The 16,402-nt window shown below is 46.1% G+C and overlaps 2 protein-coding genes across 2 annotated transcripts; both read right to left on the minus strand.

Annotated features, from left to right (window-relative positions):
• Positions 1 to 2,117: 2,117 nt before the first annotated feature.
• Positions 2,118 to 2,468, minus strand: PRR9 (proline rich 9). Its single transcript, XM_055586831.1, has one exon. The coding sequence runs from the start codon at positions 2,466 to 2,468 to the stop codon at positions 2,118 to 2,120; it is 351 nt and encodes a 116-aa protein (XP_055442806.1).
• A 10,957-nt stretch (positions 2,469 to 13,425) lies between these two features.
• On the minus strand, positions 13,426 to 13,746 carry LELP1 (late cornified envelope like proline rich 1). Its single transcript, XM_055586832.1, has one exon. It carries the CDS (start codon positions 13,744 to 13,746, stop codon positions 13,426 to 13,428), a length of 321 nt encoding a protein of 106 aa, XP_055442807.1.
• Positions 13,747 to 16,402: the final 2,656 nt, after the last annotated feature.

Consider the following 16,402-nt stretch of genomic DNA (forward strand, 5'->3'; position numbering starts at 1 on the left):
AGAGAATGGATTCAGACCTCTGGAGATGTTCAGGGGCTTGATAGGTGCGGGAGGTTTTGTAACGTTTCCCTTGGCACGTGTGCCTCGTGGAAAGACAGCTCTCTAGCCCTATGTGGGGGTGCCTCCTGCTTGGATCTTCAGCACTTGGTAGGTGATCGTGAGCAAATGATAGGCGGATGAGTGAATGAATGAGAATAACACAGCTTCTGGAAATCTCATCTGTGTGCCGTGCACACTTTCCTCATGCAAGTAAGAGTCTGTTCTGAAGTCAAGAAGAACTCTGGTTAGAATGCTGACTTCACCACTTGCTAGCTTTGTGAAGCCAGACTGGTTCCTTAACAAAGGGGCAATATACTCCACCTGCTGTCAGGATTCCTGTAGAGAATGTGTGTAGATTGCAGGTCCTGGCACTTGCCACCTGTAGACTCAGTGAGTGTCTGAGGGCTCCATGTTGCCACTTGAAATCTCCCTCGGGTCATCCTCCAGTTCTTTCTCACCTTAGAAAAATCTCAGACTGAGACCTTCGGTGATCCCAGCTGCTGGAAGGCCCCAGTTCAGCCAAACAGCTGAGGCCTCAGGTTTCACACAGCCTATAGGGAGGGGCTGGCCAGGCTGTCCATGGGGACATAGCCATACAGGCTGAGGAGGAGGGGGTCCCTGAGGATGAAGGAGGAGTCCCTTTAGCCCTCAGGAGCCTGGCCCTTGACTCAAGTCTCAGGGCCCAGGTCAGACCTCCAGGCACAGCTGAGAAGCCACCATTGATTCTCGCCTATAAGTCTGGAGTCTCCTCAGCCCTTTGGTGCAAACCCAGAGCTCACAGCCTTGTGTTTCCTCCACAACTGGGAGCAGTAACAGGGTGCTGGGAGGTGAACCAGCCTGCCTGGCTTTTCTGAAATCTGGCCAGATGGTAGGGCACACAATTCTGGCCCTCAAGTTTGTGTTCATCTTAGAAGCACACCTGGGTTTTCCTTCAGAGAGGGATGCTATGCTTGTGGGTATCATGTCTCTTCCATTGAAAGCCCCTCCTCCCATATTAGTCCTTTCTTCTGGAAAGCAAGGGTCAGAGAGGAAAGATGCTGTTGTGGAAAGAATCCTGGACCTGAAGTGTTGAAGTCCCAGTCCCAGCTGGATTTTCTCAGGCATGAAATATGGGCACAGGTGGACCTATGATATGTTGTGGATGGGAGTGGGATGGTCTGGGTACCCCTTAAGGAGGCCTCTTTCAGCATGGCTGTTCTGTACATCTTGGAGGGCTGTTTTTTATTCCTATTTGAGATTTGTCAAAAAAGGAGAAAATAATCATCACAAGAACAGCAGGAATGAGCACACATCAAGTCAGGCATGTTTTACAATCAGCTTTATTCTGCATTTTACCTTCACCAGGGAGAAGAAGGCAAAGAATCTGGAGGACAGCAGCCTGCACCACACAGTCACAAATCCATCTCTTAAGAGTGTACATGGCAGAAATTAAGGGCCTAAAGCAGGTCAACAATGAGGCACAAAGATCAATCACCAGGACCCCAAACATCTAATCACATCTTTCCTTATTTGCTATTTGGAATCAACCATTTACATTTCATTTAGTTTCATTTTTTAAAACAAAGCCAACATTCCAACATCTAATCACTTTCTGTCATTGTTTTGGGATATAGATACAAAATTACCCCATTTTTTAGTTTTGCAACACCACCAATGTCTTCTCCTCACTTCTGGTGGTGATGGTGGTGATTGGTGCAAAGTCCATCAAAATTCAGTTTGTTTTGAGACTCAAGTGAGAGGTTGACATTCTGAAAGATGAATGGAGGCATCCTTGGCTGTTACACACCCAGGGTAGGGTGAATTTTTGCCCCAAGGGAGCTGAGCTGGGCTTCTGTGGTCTTCCTTGATAACCACACCATTCTGACAGCTAAGATCTTCTAATAGATTGTTGACAACCATATGTATTCACAGAGGTTGAGGAAATATGGAGAGAACTGTCTTCAGAGACACAGACCAAGTCCTGAGGAAGCCAGGAGGCGAGAGCAGGGTGCACACAGAGGTACCCATAAGAGAAGGTCACCATGGTGTGGGCTGGGGTTGGGATCATCTTCTGGACCCCCACATAGCCTTACGAGCACCTACTTCCCCTTGCCAGGGGGTAAGCACGTCTCCTGGATTTTCTGTGGGCAAACCTCCACACATTTTGTCTGAGATAACTCCTGGCAGGGTTCCGTGCACTGAGATGGACATTGGTCTGGACATAGAGGGAGACATGGGTCTTGGCTTTGTTGTGGGCAGTTGTCTTGGTTTAATGCCTGACACTGAGGAACACACACCTCTTGAACTTTCGTTGTGCACTTCTCTTGGCAGGGGTCCTGGCATGGGGGCAGGCACACCTCCTCAGCCTTTGCCTGGCACTGCTCTTGGGTCTTTTGAAGACACGGAGGAGGCACACATGGCTGTTTGCACTGCTGCTCATTGAAGGACATCCTAGGGTGATTGGCAGGACCTGAAACAAACATAAGCTTTGAAAATATATGCATTAACCATAAAAGGCTGAAAATGAAAGTCTGAGAGAGGGGAATGGGGAGTAAATGATTATTAACCCTAAGAATTCATTTCTCACTGATTTTTATTCCTTTCTCTTTCTATCCCTACTTCAGCTCTTTCTGATGCCCATCTCCTAGTTGAGGATATTCTCATAGCTTTTGTAAATATCTATAGACCCCAACCCCCAAACTCCAGTCCTGTTGTAGATCTTTCTTTCTATTCTATTTGACTAATCCTTTTGAAATTGAGTTGCAAGAGACTAGGTCGAATACACAGAATGGTTTGAGAAGCCCGAGAAATGGTGTGGTGTGTGCATGCTCAGTTGTGTCTGACTCTTTGTGACCCCTATGGACTGTAGCCCACCAGGATCCTCTGTCCATAGGATTCACCAGGCAAAGAATACTGGAGTGGGTTGCCATTTCATCCTCCAGTGGATCTTCCCCACCCAGGGACTGAACCCATGATTCCTGCATCTCCTACATTGGCAGGCAGATTCTTCAATGAGCCACCTGGGAAGCCCTAAGAAGTGGCAAATCACTTCAAAAAATCAATAGAAAGTACAGTCCAGTGGAGGAAGAGAATAGTAGTCTCCCAGAGACAGAACCGAAAGGGAGAGAGAGGGCACAGATGTCCCACTTACCTGATCTTCTACAAGCCTCTACAAAGGATGTGGATGGAGGAGCCCAGTCTGGTAGGGACTTTTATACAGTGCTTGGTCCAGCCTCCTGCAAGACTGGCCACGTGGGCTGAGATCTTAATTGTGGAGTCACCATGACGAGCTTCGTCTGAAATTGCCCATGGTTTGAGTCATTGCTTGGGATGCCTGTTAATCAGCCTCTCTTTTGGCCTCTGGGTCCTCACCAGACCTCAGCAGGGAGAGGCTCCCATCAGATCTCTCTCATTAGAGGCAGCCGCAAAAGAATGTTCATAAAACGTTATCTCAGCCTCAGAACTAGGACTGGGTCCCTTGTCTGCCCAAACTGGTTCAGGATGTGGTGAGATAAGATCCGCCTTGCTCATCTCATCTTCAGCCATGTAAGAACTCATGCCTAAAGTCTGAAGTCTGTCTGGGTCAAGGGACATATGGACCCTTTCAGTCATTTCTACTAGATCCTTCTTCAAAGTCACACTCCTTTGGACATGAGGAAGATAGGGCCCAAACAGACAGACAACCTACGGCCTCCTGCAGAGAGTGATTTTTTGAAAGGAGATCTGGAGGGCAATTGGAGTCTTTTGTCACTCTTGGGTTGTAAAATAGGGTGGAAGGGAAGAAAAAAAAAGGGAGAAGGCAGATAATCTTCATCTTCTCAACCTTGATTTATGACACTTCTAAGAGTGGAGTTAGCTACTCAGAGTTTTTACAGTGACCAAGAAAACAGGATGGACCAAGGATCTGTCACCTTGCCTTCTGGAAAAACTTTTATTAGAACTCGGGTTAATAAAAGTTACAGGGATGAAAGGAAAAGTTGCAAAGCAAGCACACCTAGTTTGCTCTACTTTAAGTCTCTGTTTGGGTTGTCACTTCCATCTTGTGTGCCTTCCTTTCCTGGGCCTTTTGAAATCCTAAGCATTTGTCAAGGCTCCACTCTAGTCCTCTGTCTTCCAAGGAGCCTTTCCTGGTTAAACTAGAAACACTTTTGTCTCTTTCTGAACTCTCACAGTATCTTGTTTGTGTTATTTATATGACATTTACCATTGTTATTGGCTTCCCAGGTGGCACTAGTGGTAAAGAACCCATCTGCCAACTCAGGAGACATAAGCGACTCAGGTTCAATTCTTGGGTTGGGAAGATCCCCTGGAGAAGGAAATGACAACCCACTTCAGTATTCTTGCCTGGAGAATCCCTTGGACAGAGGAACCTGGCAGGCTGAAGCTGAAGCTCCAATACTTTGGCCACCTGATGCAAAAAGCTGACTCATTGGAAAAGACCCTGATGCTGGGAAAGATTGAAGGCAGGAGAAGGGGACAACAAGGGATGAGATGGTTGGATGGCATCACTGACTCAATGGACATAAGTTTGAGCAAACTCTGGGAGATGGTGAAGGACAGGGAAGCCTGCCGCGCTGTAGTTCATGGGGTCGCAAAGGGTTGGACATGACTGAAGTGACTTAGCATGGATTGTTATTTAGGAATTCCAGTTGTTTGTGAACAAGATCTTACTTCTGTCTTGGGTTGTAGGTTATTAGGTGGTGGGGGCTGTACAACTGAGTAAGTGAAAGAGAAATGATTATTGATGGAGTAAACACATTAATTAAAGAAGGAAGAAAGTGAATGGGAGACAAAGGGAGGCAGAGAAGGATTTGGAAAATGGTAAAACATTCATTGTACAAGAAGCCCTTCAATCACAATGTGGTGACTTGTGCTTGTTTGCTAAAGTTGACCAATTTTTAGGGACTGTAAAACTTGAAGAGATAGGTTTAGGTCATTTCCTAAAAGAGGCTAAAATCAGAAAAGCTTCAAAGATTTATATAGTTTTTGGATGCTTGTTCCTGAAAAAGTTTTCAAAAGGTGAACTGGGGGAGACCAGGTGACATTTTGGCCTTTAGGACTGGTACATGGAGAATTGATGTAGCACCAGCCTGGCCCCCTCAATGTCCTGGGGAGGGACAGATGCTGGAGTGGGAGGGGACAGAGGCCAGCCAGGGGAGTGGTGCTGATGTTCCTGTGAGGACATAATCCTCTAGGCTGCAGTGGGCGTGGGGTGCGGGGGACCAGGAGAGGATTTGGAAGACCTATGGGAGTATCTGAAGAGAGAGATCATTTGGGGAATCTGGGAACTGGATGTAGAATGGGGGGCTCTCCTCTTCCTTTGTCTTCTCTCCATTTTTCATCTCCTCCTTCCATTTCTCCTTTCCCTCTTCATCTCCTTTATCTTTTCTGTGGAATACCGTCTAAGACAGGGGTCCGTGGTCTGTGGCCATTAGGAACCAGGCCACACAGCAGGAGGTGAGTGACGGGCTAGCGAAGCTTCATCTGCTGCCTCCCCCATTATTCGCATTATTGCCTGAACCACCCCCCACCTAACCCATCCCCATCCATGGAAAAATTGTCTTCCAAGAACCCGGTCCCTGGTGCCAAAAAGGTTGAGGGCCATTGGTCTAAGAGACAAAGACACTCCCTGGGAGTCCTAGGAAGCCAGGCATTCTCTGTCGTTGAGTTTATTCATTGATTCATTCTTCTTTCAGTCATTTGTGGCCTTGCTTTCAAGCAGCTCACAGTCCTATGGGAAAGATGGACAGAGGTAAGCCCCCACATCCCAGAAGAAGGCCGCTACACTAGCCTTGAGTGGAAGGTTCTAGAAGGCTTCCAGAGGAGGAGATGTCTATGCCATGTTTTACTGGACAGTAGGAATTAACCAGGCAAGGAGGGTGGGTAGGGACCTTCTAGGGAGCTTGGAGGAAGGCATCTTCATTAGGAGCCTTTTGAGAGGAGAGGCTGAGGCTGATGCAGGAAAGGGATGGGTGAGAGATTAGGGGAGGAGGCCTGCTTGGTTGAGATCTCCAAGTTTTCTACAGCAGGATGCCCCAGAAGACCTTGCTCACGCACAATGATTTTTGTGTCTTTGTCTGAGCTGACAAATAGATGTGCAGAACAATGGAGAAACTTCTCATGGAGGAGGGTGAAGGCACTTAGGAGGAGCGCAGATTTCAACTCCTTGAAAAGGACCGACTCTGAGCCGATCACATTGAAGTGGGTCCAGTGCAATCACAAGGGTACTTCAGTGCAAGCAGGCAGAAGAGTCAGTGTCAGAGTGATGTGATGTGAGAAAGATTTGGCCTCTGCAGGTTGTGTAGATGCTGAAGGAGACCCTGGCCCAGGAATGTGGACAGCCTCTAGATCTGAGATTCTCCCCTAGAGCTTCTAGAAAGACATGTAGAGCTGCTGGCATTTTGATTTTAGCCCAGAGAGACCTATGTCAGACTTATGACTTCCAGAACTGGATGATAATAAATTTCTGATGTTTTAAGCCACTAAAGTTGTGTTGACTTATTATAGCAGTAACAGAAAATTAGCATGCCTTCCCAGTGTCTGAGGCTCTTGGAGACTCTGGGGAGGGAAGTCTCAAGTGAAGAACTAAATTCCCAGTTTAATACTCCTTTATTTAAGCGTATCAGACAAAGACTTGCTTTCAATAATGCATGGAGAAAGAATGGACTCGGGATCCCATTGACTTAGGGTCAATGACATACAGTGTGTGTAATATTGGATAAGCTATTTAGCTTCTTAGAGCCTCAGTTTCCTTTTGTTGAAAAGGGATAATACTGTTTCACAGATTTCTTGTAACAAATAAATTAGAAAACATAGGTACCAACACTTAGGGCCATCAAGCTACTTACAGAATTGTAGAGCAATCTGAATCTGTCCAGGACTCACCTCCTCCATGAAGCCTTCTTGACTCGCCCCAGTCCTCCTTGTCCTATTTCCTTTCCGAGTCCCCCCAGCACCTGGTCTTTGACTTGTACTTTTCTATGCATTGAGGTGCAGTAGACGGACTTCTGCACAGAGACTCCAGAGACCTGGCTCTGTCCCCAGCAAGATGTGTGACTTCAGGCAAGTCCCTGGCCCTTTCTGGCTTCATGTTCATCATATTTAAAATAGAAAGTTAGATTAGAAATCAGTCGAGTCCATTCCAATTCTGACATTCGGTGATACCATACATGTGATCATGAGTGGTTAGCCGCATAGCTACATGACTTTGAATTGTGCATGTGTGTTGCGGGCTCTTCCTCCTCGACTGGGTTACAATCCACCCACAGGAAGGCCCAGTGTTCTATCTTGTGCAAGTGGCAGTGATCTAGCCCGGTGGCTGGGCGACCTTAGGTGACCTGTCTTTTCCTTGGTACAGAGATGGAGTATTTGGAGTCTGAACCCTCAAAAATCAGCCTTAGTGGCCCAGTATTTGGATCAGACAATCTCCCCAAAGGTGTCCCAGCCCACATCTTAAGATATGGTGACTAAGTAGTTTCTCTAATCATCCCTAGCCCTCCAGCGAGACTGGGGACAGTCTGATTCAATGCCACCTGAGATTGAAGATTTTAGATTTCTGTAACTGTCATTATTGGGAGCAAGGGTGTAATTAAACAGGGTCAGCAGAAGAGAGTCAGGTGTGTGCAGGACATTGCTTTTTCCCCTTTCCCATCAAATAACTACCTCCTTTGTTCATATCGTAAAAGTTCCCAGACTCCTCTGAATCACTCAGCTGATCCCATCAGCCTATCATAAGACAGTGGCTCTGATAAAGCTGAATGTATCTCGTCCCGTTTCCTGGGGAGCACGTGCTTCTGGAGAGCTTAAGGAGCTTGTGGATTCCTGGAGCCGAGTCCACCTCTCTTCTCACTTCCTTCCCTCCTGTGTCACCACACAGGGAGTCTGACTCAGAGGTCATGGGAGGGGCTCTGGATCACAGGCCATGGGCCCAGAGGGGATATGAGGGGCCACTGGATTCCACCTGCTTGTTTTAGCCAAGCATGTGCTTTAAACAGGAGACAAGGAATCATTTATTGGCTGCATTTTTTTTTTTTTTTTTTTTTTGGCTGCATTTTTTTAAGATGAGGAAACTGAGGTGCAAAATTATGTGTGGCCTTGTTCGAGGTTATATAGTGAGCTCGTGTCTGGGCTAGGGACCTGTCCATGTAAAAACATTTAGGAAACTACTGTATTGGGGATTCTTTATAACTTTAAGGAGGTGACAAAGACACAGACCAGTCAGTAGTTCTTAACAGTTTGGGAGTGATGAAGCCATTCCCAGGTGGCTCAATGGTAAAGAATCCTCCTGCCAGTGCAGGAGACATGGGAGACTCAGGGTCCATCCCTGGGTCAGGAAGATCCCCTGGAAAAGGAAACGGCAACCCACGCCAGTATTCTTGCCTGGAGAATTCTATGGACAGAGAATCCCATGGACTGGTGGGGTACAGTCCATGGGTCACAAAGAGTCAGACATGACTGAACGACTGAGCACTCACTCATGCATGAAGATGTATCTATATATACAAACCTTCACTTTCAGAGGGTTCATGACCCCTGGGTTAAAGACCACTAGCAGAAAATGGGGGAAATAGTGTTCCCAAGTTGTTTGGGCTTGATGTTGGTCTTCAGTCCTTTTCCCTCTGAGTCTGGGTTCTGGATTATCTTGGCATAAAATAGAGTCAGAAATCCTGTACTCTTCCAACAACCAGGCCACTGTGACTTCGGGTACATTGTTTTCCTCTCTGGAATTTTGTTTCCTCACCTGGACACTGAGGGCCTGTTAAATGCCGCATCCAACTCTCATATCCAGTGATGACAAAGTCCGCTTCTGACGCCTACTGTGATTCGTGATCTCCCGGGTCCCAGCTGGGGAATAGCTTTCAGGCTGAGCATCACTTCCTCCTAGCCTGGGAGAGAGTATGGAGCTCTCCAGGTGAGATATTTGAGGTTTCCTGTACCTGGAAGACAGGTGCAACTAAAAATACCCCAGTATGCATTTTATGATCAGTTTGTATCTTAGAATCCCTATGTATTAATATTTGGCATTTGACTCTCTGTATTTACTGATCTGTTTGCTGACCATTAACAGCTGTGACATAGAAGCAGTTATGACTTGTCGTCATCAATAAAGCCTCCCAGGGTGAGCCTGTATGTGAACCTGGCTGGAATATCTGGTCACATGGAAGCAGAATGGGAAAATAGCACAGGTTTGGTAACTGGTTACTTCCTGCCATCTCCCCAGGTCCATGTGTGTAGAGGTGGGGGATTAGTGAACATGATCGCTAAGGTTCCTTTCAGCTTCAAAGCAAGACATCCTTGTATTCCGTGCACAGCTTTTCATAGTACTGGCTCACCTTGCCTGTTGCCCCCAGCTGGCCTCATGGGAAGACTTAGAAGTGCTTTTCCAAGACTGACGGTACACGCCCTGGTTCTAGAGAAACCGTGATGCAAGGGAGTCTAGGGTAGAGTATCCTCTTTCTGCCCTTCTGAAGGACCCTCAGAATGGCTTTCCCAGGAAAGGAGAAGGCTTGGTCCTGCCCACTCCCATTATCTGAGAGCCATCAGCCTGGCACTGCACAGATTCTCAGGGTGCCACTCTTCAGGTGTTGCTTATTTACACAACCCTCTACCTTTGGAGCAGGTGACTGCTGCTGGAGCTGGGAGTAATTATGGCATTCTGCAGGGAGATGGCACACTCATCATGTTCCAGCCATCTTCCAGCTGAATTGCCTTTGATCCAGGTTTTTTTTCCCCTGCCCCGCTGGGAAAGTAGCCATTAAGAGATGTCTATCTTTTGTTTCATTTACATAGTAGAAAAGAGAACTAAATTGGCGGATGGATGGTTTCATGTTCTCAGAGCTGGCCTCCATCCAGTCTGTGCCATATCCTCAGGACCCCCAGGAGAGCCCCAGTCCCTGACCCACACTGCCATGGAGCCGCTTGGCTGTGGGACTATGATCCTATGCCTTGGAGGCAGGCACCAGAGCAGAGGCGTGCTCAGGAGAGGAGAGGTGGAGAAAGACATTCTTCCTTCTTTTCCTTTTCTTTTTTTGTTCATTTGAGCAAATGAGAGGAGCTTGAGGGTCTCTGAGGCATTCATGATTATATCACTTTTTCCTATTACAAAAGAAATAGAAGCCTATTAATAAAAAGGCAGAAAATAAAACTACTTCACCAGTTACCCATAACTCCATTGTCCTAAAGTGACTAGAATGCTGACAAATTTCCTTCTATTATTATCATTATTATAGAAATTTTGGATTAAACATAACTGTTTATGCCATACATTCCATTAATGTTTATATCAGTTCAGTTCAGTCGCTCAGTTGTGTCCGACTCTTTGCGACCCCATGAATCGAAGCACGCCAGGCCTCCCTGTCTATCACCATCTCCCGGAGTTCACTTAAACTCACGTCCGTCGAGTCGGTGATGCCATCCAGCCATCTCATCCTCTGTCATCTCCTTTTCCTCCTGCCTCCAATCCCTCCCAGCATCAGAGTCTTTGCCAATAAGTCAACTCTTTGCATGAAGTGGCCAAAGTACTGGAGCTTCAGCTTTAGCATCATTCCTTCCAAAGAACAGCCAGGGCTGATCTCCTTTAGAATGGACTGGTTGGATCTCCTTGCAGTCCAAGGGGCTCTCAAGAGTCTTCTCCAACACCACAGTTCAAAAGCATCAATACTTTGGTGCTCAGCTTTCTTCACAGTCCAACTCTCACATCCATACATGACCACTGGAAAAACCATAGCCTTGACTAGATGGACAATTGTCTCTGCTTTTCAATATGCTATCTAGGTTGGTCATAACTTTTATTCCAAGGAGTAAGCATCTTTTAATTTCATGGCTGCAGTCACCCTCTGCAGTGATTTTGGAGCTCCCCAAAATAAAGCCTGACACTGTTTCCACTGTTTCCCCATCTATTTCCCATGAAGCGATGGGACCAGATGCCATGATCTTTGTTTTCTGAATGTTGAGCTTTAAGCCAACTTTTTCACTCTCCTCTTTCACTTTATCAAGAGGCTCTTTAGTTCCTCTTCACTTTCTGCCATAAGGGTGGTGTCATCTGCATATCTGAGGTTATTGCTATTTCTCCTGGCAATCTTGATTCCAGCTTGTGTTTCTTCCAGCCCAGCGTTTCTCATGATGTACTCTGCATATGTTAATGTTTCATTAAATAATAAGTCCAAATCTATTTATCCAAATCTCTGTTAGATTGAATTGTCTCTAAGTCACACTGTGATAATTTGCTTTATATAGACTTTTTTTTCAATTTGGAATTATTTTTCTTTGCATGAATTCCAAGACAAGGAACAATTGGGTCCAAGAGTTGAATCACTTTATGCTTTTGATACATATCATATTCTTTAAATTATTTTCTAAAAGAATTTTGTCTATTTACACTTTCTCCAATAGTGGCACAGTGTTTAGCATTGGGGTTCTGGGGTTTATTATTTAAAAATGATCATTATAAATTCTATGTATAATTTCATATTTATGTATTTATATAAGTTTAGATACATAAATATGGTTTCTGCCTTGGGGTTATGCCTGCAAAGACCCATCACATACCCAGATTATTTGAATAGTTTTCTTCTGGTGCTTTTATGTTTTGTCTTTTTGATGTGTTTATCTTCCAGAGATTTGTTTTGGTGAGAGGGAAAAGATTAACTTAAATTTTTAAACAAAAATTATTCTAGCATCAAAAAGTGGCCATTAAATATGTGAATAAGAATGATACCTTATTGTTCTATTTTCCTTCTCTCTCCTCCCTCTTTTCTTTTGGATTTCTAGTGGGTGGAAGAGTTCCCCACCTGTTACCAACAGTTGAATGTGCCCCACCCCCCCGATTCCCTACATCAGACTTTCAGAGGTTCCTGCGTCCAGGAGGAACCTCTCTGCAGGACCCTACAGTGTGGGTGCCAAGCTCCCATTCTTGCTAGGAGACCCTGAGACCCTCAAGGCTCTGCATGTCAGAGAAGACAATTAGTCATTTTGACATCTGAAGAAATGAGGGGATTGTACCCTAAAGGCCTTGTCTGGCTCTTGTGCCCTAAAAGTGCTTCTGCAACCAGCTGATTATATGACCTTGGCCTAGTGGGGGCCCCAGATGTCTTTTCTTGGGCACATTTTGAACTATTTGTACTTACTGTACCCTTTGCTGTCCTGAACCATTTTCCAGACTCAAAGGGATAGAAAGATGTTTATGGGCCATGATTCTACAGGAAGTACCTCAGATTTGGCCTCTTTCATTACCTATGTGATAGTAGAGAATCCTAAACCTACTTCTGCTCAGATGTTGTGAGCTGGGACGTTGTTTTTGGAAAGAAGCAATCAGATTTCTTTTCTGGAAACAACAGGAGTGCCTCATAGCATATCCATCAACAAGCTGGGTCCTCCTGGTCAAGGACCAGGGCACATTCAGGAGCCTCTAAGGGGTGAGGAGACCCATCCTGAAGAGGAGTGGAGACTGGTGGAGATGAGGGAAATTGAAATGGTGGCGGTGAGTCCACATTCCCGGGTCCTGAAGTCCTGGTTCCTACAGTTCTCTCTTTAATTTTACATGCCCCCTCCTCATCCTAATATCCTTCCCAGCAATACAAATGATAACTTCCCTTTGGTGAACTGAGCCACTTTGGATGTGCACTCCTTGTAGCTGTGTGTGTGCTAAGTCACCTCAGTCATGTCTGACTCTTTGCAACCCTATGGACTGTAGCCTACCAGTCTCCTCTGTCCATGGGGATTCTCCAGGCAAGAATACTGGAGTGGGCTGCCATGCCCTTCTCCAGGGGATCTTCCTGACCCAGGAATTGAACCCAGGTCTCCTGTATTGCAGGCAAATTCTTTACCGTCTGAGCCAGCAGGGAAGCCGGAGGGAAGCAGAGCTAGAGTTTAAACACATGCAGCCTGTTTTCAGAATGTCCCGGCCCAGCATCATGCAGTGGGACTAAAAGCCATGGCAGACTTCTTTCCTTGACTTTGCTGGATCTTTCCCCAGTGTCCACTCCCTTTCCCCCCTCATGCCCGCTTCCCGCCTTGTGCTCAGTGTGTGCCCCGGGGATGCCACTTCGATAGCCATGTTTATAGCTTTCTCAGGTGGTGCTCTAACAGGGGCATGTTCCCCGGGTGCACCCCTCAGAAGATGCCGCATCCCTCCATGCAGCAGGTGGGGTCAGATGCATGGCCATCTTCCAAGGTTGTTGAGTGTGGAGGGCCTGGGTCCTAGCCTCACTCCCCCAGGGGATTGCTTCTTACTGGTATAAAGCTGGAAGACAACAAACAAACCCCCAACTGCCAAGAAACCAGGAGAAGGAAGTCTTGCACAGCAGAGGAACATGTTTACTTGTCAGCTCATGGCTTCAGCTCTCAGCCCCTTGGTGGTGAACATGATGAGATGGTGGAATTAGTGGGCTGGGTGGTGCCCTTGGTGCCTCACTCTGGGGGTGGGCAGGGAGGTGGGCATTTAGGAGGACAGGACTTGACACATGGCTTAGGAGGGCAGGGTGGTGGGCAGGGTGGTGGGCAGGGTGGTGGGCACTTTGGGGGTGGGGGGCACGATGGGGGACATGGGGGACACGGGGTGCACTTTGGAGGTGGGCACTTTGGTGGCTGGCACTTTTCAGAGCACCGCTGCAGCAGCCTCTTTAAACAGCTGGGCTGGCATTTCGTTTCGCACTTTTGTTCACACTCGGGATCACATTGCTTGGGCTCATTCTTGGGCTCACCAGGTTTATTTTTATCATCACTCGACATTCCTTCTTGATTCTCTGAGCCCTGTAAAGAGATACATGACAGGTTGTTTGTGGGAGACCATATTGCAGGGCTGGAGGGGGGCCTCCTGCTCCTCACGCGTCCTGCCCTGTGCCCAGCCTTATTCTTAAGAAAGCCTTTCCTGGGACACGTTCAGGCTCTAGACCAAATTCCTATCTAGGGGTTGTCTTCTTGTCCTTGCAGTGCATTAGTGACAACATTTCTTGATCTCGTCGCCCTTACTTTGCTTTCTCTGCATTTATCCTTGTCTCCGTTCCATAGCTCCTAGAGCAGGAGTTCTTAACCTAGGGTCCTGGGACCCTGCCCAAACTCAACATAAGAACCATACTTAACCATATATTTACCAGTGTAATCAGTATCTGCCATAACCCCATGTATTTTGTTTCATTCATTTAAAAACATTATTCCAAGGAGTCCATAAGTTTGGAAGTCCACATTTCTAAAGGCATCCATGACATGACAATCGTGTTAAAGAGCTCTTGTAAGAACACCTCCCCATCCCTCTGGAAATTGAATGGGAGGATATATTAGTGGGCTTAGTGACCCAGGACACTTATTTCAATTCTATGTCCTGTCTAAGCCCTCAAAACCTTAAGAATTGACTTTTTTTTTTTTTAATTTGAGCAATGAGGATGGAAAGAGTTGAATCCCCACCATGAGTGGGCTCCCATGGACCACTCTGGAAACTCCTCTCCTAGTTGATTAGGATGAGGGAAGAAGTTAAGAGGAGATAAACGGGGAAGTTCTAGTTTCTCTGAAAATATGAATGTCAGAGCCACAAAACGTGATTTTCAGGAGGAATTCCTTTTCCCCCTCTGTTAAATTTTGCCCTGAGCTAAGTCTTCCTCTATAGACTGTTTGACTTCTGGATATGGACAGAGCTCTTAAGTCTCTAACAATACTTGCAAGTTGGATAAACTTGGCACATCTTGGATTTCCTTTAACAGTATAAAAATAAATGTTTAAATCTACTTTTGTTTTAAAGTCAGTATGACTTTCTGAAGAGACAGATAATTACATTGAACTCCAAAATGGTTAAGAATCACTCTTGCAAATGAATTGTAGCTAGCTCTTGCTACTGAGAATGAGAGGAAACTTTCACCCAAACACAGCCGTCATTTCAACCTTGTTCAGTGCCTGGGCTGTGGTGGGTCATTCCCCAGAAAGGAGAGGTAAAAGATGGGGGCATTTCCAGTTGTTGACATGCAACTCACCCCTTTGTGTTGTTACTGAAGCTGACAAGTAGTCGAGTGAGGTGGATATTATGGCTGTGCCCAGGAAGATGTATTTTCCCCTCTGGTTCCTCTGCCCAGCTCTGAGGAAGCCAGAAGAGGAGAGAAGGAGACAGCCACTTGTGACCTCATTGCTACATCATCAAGTAGCGATTGTTGTATGACTCCAGAGCTCCCAGCTCACTCAAGTCTTTGAACATGAGAATAGTCTATGATCAATACCTCCTTTGCTCTCTCGTCCTCTCCCCAACCCTCAAAATTCATGCTGGTGAAATCAGGCTATGGTGAAGGGTACTGAACTCTAAGGACAGGGAACCTTATTGTTGCTGGTGGCAGAAAAGCTCTGTTGGCACCTGGTCTCTCTTTCCTCCCCTAGCCTCCCAAATCTTAACTCCTTTGAACTTGGCTGTTGTTTATCTTTCTAGGAGAGCTTCCCAGGACCTAGCACAGCTGTTTTGACTCTCCTGTCCTCCCTGTGTTTTTAGCATGAGATTCTGAAATCTATTTTTAAAGCTCCATACTCCCTGGTTCAAATTCAAGGATTACCTTAGCACTTTTTCTCAGTATCTCTCCCTGAAATTCACAGTTTTCTGGATTCTATGATTTTTTTTTTTTTAATCAAGGAGTGGCCATCCCTTGAAATCTAAGGTAAATCCTGCCTATTCTAAAGAAATTGAGTCTGATGCCCCTGACCAGTTCTGACCTGTTGGGTTAAGCCCTGTTCCAATGCTAGAGTAGACAAGGTTGCCTCTAAGAAATTCTTTCCTTGGTTTTTCAAAGACCTGGCCAGGGAGTCTTTGTGGTTGCAATAGGGGTGTGTCTAGGGTAGTAATAGGATTAATAAGAAAGGCAACTAGGGCTCAGACACACATGATACCTTGAACCCTGGTCCAGGAAATTCATCTTGGCATTTACTGATGAGTGGACATCATCATTCACTGATGAATCATGAGTGATTTTTGGCTAAAATTGTGATATGATCATGCCTAAGGTGTTGAAAGATATTTCTGACAGCAATGTAGGGTACATTGGGGAATGCAGTGGTGGAGTGAAAGTTGAACTAGGTTGTTTCAAAGAAATCAGAAAAATTTCCAACTCTGAAGGAAGGCAGTGGTGGTGTGGAAGAAAGAGGGTGCCAATGAGACAAACAGCATCAGAGAGGCAAATTTATGGGATTTGTTAGTGGAAAGTTAAGAAGAAAATTAAGAAAGAGGACTCCCCGGTGCTCCCATTGTTAATGTGTGCAGTGCATGCTCAGTCATGTTTGACTCTTTGTGATTCCATGGACTGTAGCCCACCAGCCTCCTCTGTCGATGGGATTCTCCATGGCATGAAAGCTGGAGTGGGCTGCCATACCCTTCTTCAGGGGGCCTTCCCAACTCAGGGATCAAACCTGGGTCTCCCGC

This window comes from Bubalus kerabau, chromosome 6, assembly GCF_029407905.1.
Source record: "Bubalus kerabau isolate K-KA32 ecotype Philippines breed swamp buffalo chromosome 6, PCC_UOA_SB_1v2, whole genome shotgun sequence".
NCBI classification, from domain to species: Eukaryota; Metazoa; Chordata; class Mammalia; order Artiodactyla; family Bovidae; genus Bubalus; species Bubalus kerabau.